At 34.6% G+C, this 6,462-nt stretch overlaps 1 protein-coding gene across 1 annotated transcript; it reads left to right on the forward strand.

Moving 5' to 3' along the window:
* The first annotated feature begins 275 nt into the window (after window positions 1-275).
* On the forward strand, window positions 276-3,083 carry LOC120576060 (protein FAR1-RELATED SEQUENCE 5-like). Its single transcript, XM_039827023.1, has 4 exons — window positions 276-965; window positions 1,017-1,158; window positions 1,576-1,686; window positions 1,768-3,083. The coding sequence occupies exons 1-4, from the start codon at window positions 276-278 to the stop codon at window positions 3,081-3,083; spliced, it is 2,259 nt and encodes a 752-aa protein (XP_039682957.1).
* The last annotated feature ends 3,379 nt before the right edge of the window (window positions 3,084-6,462 follow it).

Genomic DNA, 6,462 nt, shown 5'->3' on the forward strand with positions numbered 1-6,462 from the left:
GAGTAAACTTGAAATTGCTATCTAAATATAACCATTGAATCGTACAGTTTTGCTAGATAAGTCGCAATTATAACAACCTCGACAAATTACCATATATTATAAGTGTATGTACAAAAGAAATTCAGAACTCAACTTTTACAAACATTACAACGTGCAATTCTCAAACTTCATCTAGCAATTGGATAAGGATCAATTTCTGATATGATATGTAAAGGAACAATTTAGCTTCATATCTAATGGTTCTTTGTTCTTAATAGTGTTTGTTACTGTTTTCAATGGATTTGATATTAACTTTATCTGAGAGTGGACAACTGAGTGTTGAAACTTCATCAGTGATTCATGATAGTTCTCAATGTTACTCCCCTAGCAATAAAGAATCATGGAAGTCTTTACTCTTTCAATCTATTAAAGAGATTGAAGATTTTTATGGTAATTATGCATATAACACTGGATTTTCTATTAGGACTATGTTGAAGTCGAAGAATAATTCACAAAATAAGAAATCAGATAAGGTACGTTATGTGCGTTATGTTTGTAACAAACAAGGTTTCAAGAAGGGAAGTTTGCTTAATCCTAACAACAGGCCAACATCAGACAGTCCACTGGTTATTGAGTTTGTGAAATTGAAAGAAAAACTTGAGGAAAGGGTTGGTTGTAAAGCTGGAATATCTTTGAAGCTGGATGAAGTTTTGAATGTGTATAAGATTTATAGATGGGATGTGGCTCACTGTCATCCATTACATAAACCAGAGCATTTGTGTTACCTGAGATCATTTCGAGAAGTAAATGAAGTTCAAGGACAACTAGCTCTAATAAATTCTAAAGTTGGAATGTCGATGAGAACGTCTTATGAAGTTATTGGTCAAGGAGTTGGAGGTACGGAGAATCTTCCTTTTCGATTTTCAGACTTAAAGAACTATCTAATGACAATTCGTCAAAAGGAGATGGTGGTTGGTGAAGCAACTGTAATTCAATAATTCTTTAGAAATGAAGCTCTCTCGAAACCATCTTTTTAGTATGATATCCAAGTTGATGCTGCAGAAGACATAGCTAGCATTTTTTGGGCAGATGGAATTATGCAACTGGATTATTCTCTATTTGGTGATGTCATCAGTTTTGATACAACTTACCGAACAATCAATCAATATCGGCCATTAGGTTAGTATCTTTTACTTCTCTCAGGTTTTTAATTAGTGTTTACTTTCATTATGTTGTATTTTGTTCTGGCATGGTTAGTATAGGTACGAGTACATTTTGAACTGCCTAGTGTCTAGGTGTGTCTGTCATATGTCTGAGATTGACTGTAAGATCATTGATAAAGTTGCAGTCATTTTTACTTAGCCAGAAATTGTCTTGTGTGATCTATCTATAGTACATACTTATTAGAATACTTAGTGTCTAGGTGTGTTTTATCATTGAGTTTATTCACTGCTGAGGCGTGATTTCTTATAATTTGTGATTACAGACTAGCATAAATGCATTATAATTTAGGGTTGGTTTCATTATTTAGTGCAAGTTATATATGTGTTGTATTTTTTTTTTCTGATTTAGGTCATTTATTGGTCATTATTTCAGCTGCCTTTATTGGTTTTGACAATCATCGTAAGAGTGTTTTATTTGGTGCTGCGCTATTGTATGATGAGACATCAGCTACTTTTGATTGGTTGTTTACAACATTCTTGAAGTGTATGTCCAATAAGAAATCACAGACTATATATACACACCAGGCTAGTGCGTTATTGTGTTCAATTCCGAATATTTTTCCAGGTGTTTTTCATGGGCTTTGTTCATGGAACATGGCAGAGAATGCAAAGAAAAATCTTGGCTCCCGTGCAAACAGTGTACTTTTCGATAAGTTAACTAATTTGGTTTCAAATGTAGACGATGAATCAGATTTCGACTATAATTGGGATCAGATGATGAAAAATTGTTTTAATGGAAGGCCTACTTCAGACTTTAGGTGGCTTGTCCAAACTTACGGAAATCGTATGCATTGGTCTTCAGCTTGGGTGAAGTCACATTTTACAGCTGGTCTGAAAACAACTCAGTTAAGTGAGTCTTTCAATGCTTTTCTTCGTGGATTTTTGCAGCCAGACCATTCACTTGTTCGATTCTTTAGTCATTTCAACATTATGGTTCAGAGAATGAGGGATAATCATGCTGAGTTAGACTTCAAGGCTGCAAACACTAGAACAAAAAATAATTATCTCAACAGTCAGTTGATGCGGTCCGTTGTAAACAAGTACAAACCAGCTTGCTTTGCATTTATTCACAGGCAGTATGACCTTTCCTTCAAATACTATTATGAGGAGGACACAACAAAAGGGTCTGCATTGAACAAGTTTTTCAAAGTTTTCACAATTGAAAAGGTTGATGATAATTATGATGATGTTGATAATGATAATGACGGGCCTTCCAATGTCGATGTTTTGGATGCAGAACTTCAAGAAAACCTTTTCCCAAGTTTTGAAGATCATGATCGACTTGATGAAAGGGTTGTCACAGTTGACATTAGAAGCAAAAGTTTTAGTTGTTCATGTCGTATGTTTGAGAACAGGGGCTTCTTATGTCGAAATGTTTTGAAGATCTTGGAGTTCTTAGGTGGTTATGTGCAATATGTTTTAAAGCGTTGGACTAGAGATGTGCGTCCGTCTGTTGATAAGCTGAAATCTAGCATCAATGTTGGCACTGAAGACATCACTCAAGCACAACGATATCAACAAATTTGTGTTGTTACCGTTCAGCATTCTACACGTTTTTGTGCAGATCCGGAGGCATCTGAAATTTTTCTCAACGGTGTTCTTGAAGCTAGGAAAAAGGCAGAGGAGTTGCTTCTTTCTAAAGGTATTCGTCCAGACCCATCTTCCGTGACGCCATCCAAGTCTTCAAAAGTAGCTGCTGTCGATGAACCATCTGCTGGGGTGAAGTCCACTGCACCAAAGTTCAAAGAAAGACCAAATCCAATTAAGTCAAAGAAGCAACTTAAAAGTGATTATGAAAAAGCTAGAGAAAGGCAGAAATTCCTTATAAATCGGAAGAAACAAAAGAAAGATAATGAAGCTTTAAAAAAAAACGGTCACTGATTGATTGTTTGTATGTTATAAGTTTGTAATAGATTTTATCGGGAATATTTTGATATGATCCATTGGAAATTATACATTTCACATTCTTTATTGTTACAAAACCATTAGAAAATTAGTTTGGTTTCACATAGAACACTATCAAAACCATTAAATCATACTTATGGTTTCAGTAATATTTTTTATTTAAAAATAATGATTTAAATAATGATTAATTCACATTTGGTTATAAGTGTGTACTATTAAGTGGTTACTTAATAATGATTTAATTGTTTATCACATTTATTTTATTACAAAACCATTAGACAATTATTTTGGTTTCACATTGAAAACTATCAAAACCATTAAACCATACGTATGGTTTCAGTAATAATTTCAGTGCATAACATCTTAATCATTATTTATAACCATTATTTTTAATAAAACCATTAAACCATTACGCAATTATCTTGGTTTTACATACAACACTATCAAAACCATTAAACCATACTTATGGTTTCAGTATTTGTTTGATTAAGATAAAATGAACATTATACTATGAAAGATTGATGAAGGATTTTTACTTCTCATAAAACTACTTACACGTAAGTATAATAGGATCGTGTCCACAAGGAGTTGCGTATTTCATAAGCATTTTCACAATATTTGTCACGTTAAGTGTTTGGGTATAAATTGTTTGTTTGTGTAAAACTATTTTCCTAATTGACATAAAAGTAAAACGAGAAGAGATAGGGCTATTCCGCTTGCGGTCAGAGACATCAACCAAGCGTAACAGCTGAAATCTCTCGATCGATTAACGGATTCTAGCTTTTTAAACTATATTATCACAATCACTCGATAATATCGTTCGTGTCCAAATGATATCGTTATTTCTAAGGGATCATTTAAACATCGATTTTCCAAACATTTAAACGATCAAAAAGTCGATTGGGTAGTTTAATCGACGATTTCCCAACCGATTAAATTACCCAAAAGCATTAAGTCCTAGATTTAAAGTGATTATTGTAACACCCCGTTTTCCCAATATAAAAATTTCTTAAACATTTATCAGAGTAAACAGCATAAACGGGATATCACGTACAAACTTAGTCCAAAATCAATTAAATAACAATTTAACTTTCAACAATTTACTTAAACAATGCAGCGGAAATTATTTCATAATTCATAAATCTTTTTGGCACGTAGGCCCCATCAAAGTATATCAAAAGTTAATCAACATTATAAAAATAACATAAATGTTTCACGTAATAGAATGAAGCATGCATATCAAAACCCCATCCCGTTACGTATCAGAGCGACCTAGACGACACAGTGAGGCAAGGCCACTCACAACAGCAACTGCACACTTAAGCACGATCACCTGCAAGTTACTCATACGAAGAGCAACATTTTCAAGCAGAAGAGGTGAGATTTCTTAAAACAATATTATTAATCGATATAATACAAATCATAATTAACATCATAATCAGTCTTAATCAACATTGCATCTTAGATAAACATGTATCACATAATCACAACTTATTCATCATCAACACATAAACATCTTTGAAACTCAACAAATGCGACAATGCAACTTAGACACTTATATGCATGTGGTACCAATCGTTATCATAAGTATTAATATACTTTCATCGTGCGGAGGACAAAGCTCCTAAAACGTGCGGAGGACAAAGCTCCTAATCGCGGTGAGGACAAAGCTCAATGAATGCTAATGCATGGACTCTAACAACAAAACATCTTAATCAACTTATCACATATACATCCAATAATTTGGAGTTCATCATCAGCTTATACATAGACATGCAACTTAGTTAAATAACATTTGCAGCATAATCAAATCACAGCAGGTTTAATAACAATTCATTCTCAACAAATTCTTGATCGTTCAACAATAATTCAAGTAAAGGCAATCAATCCATATTTCATTTCATTATCCCTTAACAGTTCATAAAATCTTCACAGTTCACAGTCATTATCTCTAATAAGTCTCATTAACACCTAAAGTTCCTTTTCTAACCAATCCAAACAGCTCAAGTCTCACAATCCTCAAACGCACTCAGTTCTGGAAGTGCTCGCGAGGCGAGAGCATCTGCTCGCCATGGCGAGTACAAGCCAGAATTCCAACTAAGGTTGTTCCAGGTTCAATCTCGTTCTAAATCCTTCCCTAATCAATAGTAGGCACCTAAAGGTACTCAAAGGCATCTAAGGTTCAACTCAAAAGTCAAAAATTCAGAAAACGACAAGCTCTCTGGTCAAGCTCGCTATGGCGAGTAAGGTTGTTCGCCGTGGCGAGCGGCACTAAGCAACTCGCGAGGCGAAGGATTATGGCTCGTGTGGCGAGCGATGAAGTTCATCACTCGCCGTGGCGAGGATCATTGCTCGAGAGGCAAGCGATGAATTTCGCTACGGGCAGTAGTGCAGTTTTCACCTAAAATCATCCAATCTCTCGGCTCTAAGCCTAATTTCAATTCCAGAATTCATCCTAAACATATTCTAAGGTTATAGGACGGTTTCTACATCAATCTAACTCAGTTTTACCGTTTGATCATCAATTTTAGGGTTTTAACCTAATTCCAAAACTTCTCTAAATCAATACTAACTTTGTCAATTATTCATCAGAACTATATCAATTAACAATACTGAATTAATAGTCTCACCCTTACCTTGTATTGAAGAAATCGCAACACTCTAAGGTGGTTCTCCCTTCTCTTGGCTTTTTCTCCCTTTTCTCCAAAAACGTACGTACAACAATGTTTTTCTAAAACTAGGTCTATCTCTTATATACTTCTCCCTAATATCTTATCTTATCTCACTTTCTCCCCCAAAACTATCTAAAATCTCAAAACAGCCCTCAACTAAATATTTTTCATATTTTTATTTTCTTATCAAATCTTATTTTATTTAACAATAAAACAAGTCTCATAATCTTATCTCATCACCAAAACACATCAAATCTTTCAAATCAACTTAAATCATATTAAATCAACAAAACTCACACATATATTATATAAATATAATATAATCGCCTAAACTCGATTAAATAATTAATTAAACGAAAGTGGGCGTTACAACTCTCCCCCACTTAAAAGATTTTCGTCCTCGAAAATTTACCTCAAGCAAATAACTCTGGATAAGACTCCAGCATCTTACTCTCAAGCTCCCACGTCAAGCTTTCACCAGTCGCTCCAGCCCAAACGACTCTAACAAGGGGTATTTCCTTGACTCTCAACGTCTTCACTTTACGATCATCAATCCTCACCGGTAAAGTTTCTACCGTAAGGTTGTCTCTGACTTGCACATCATCACTTTGGATCACATGAGATGGATCCGGAACATACTTCCGAAGTTGCGACACATGGAACACATCGTGCAAATTCGAAAG

Source organism: Medicago truncatula, chromosome 6 (genome assembly GCF_003473485.1).
Source record: "Medicago truncatula cultivar Jemalong A17 chromosome 6, MtrunA17r5.0-ANR, whole genome shotgun sequence".
Classification (NCBI taxonomy): domain Eukaryota; kingdom Viridiplantae; phylum Streptophyta; class Magnoliopsida; order Fabales; family Fabaceae; genus Medicago; species Medicago truncatula.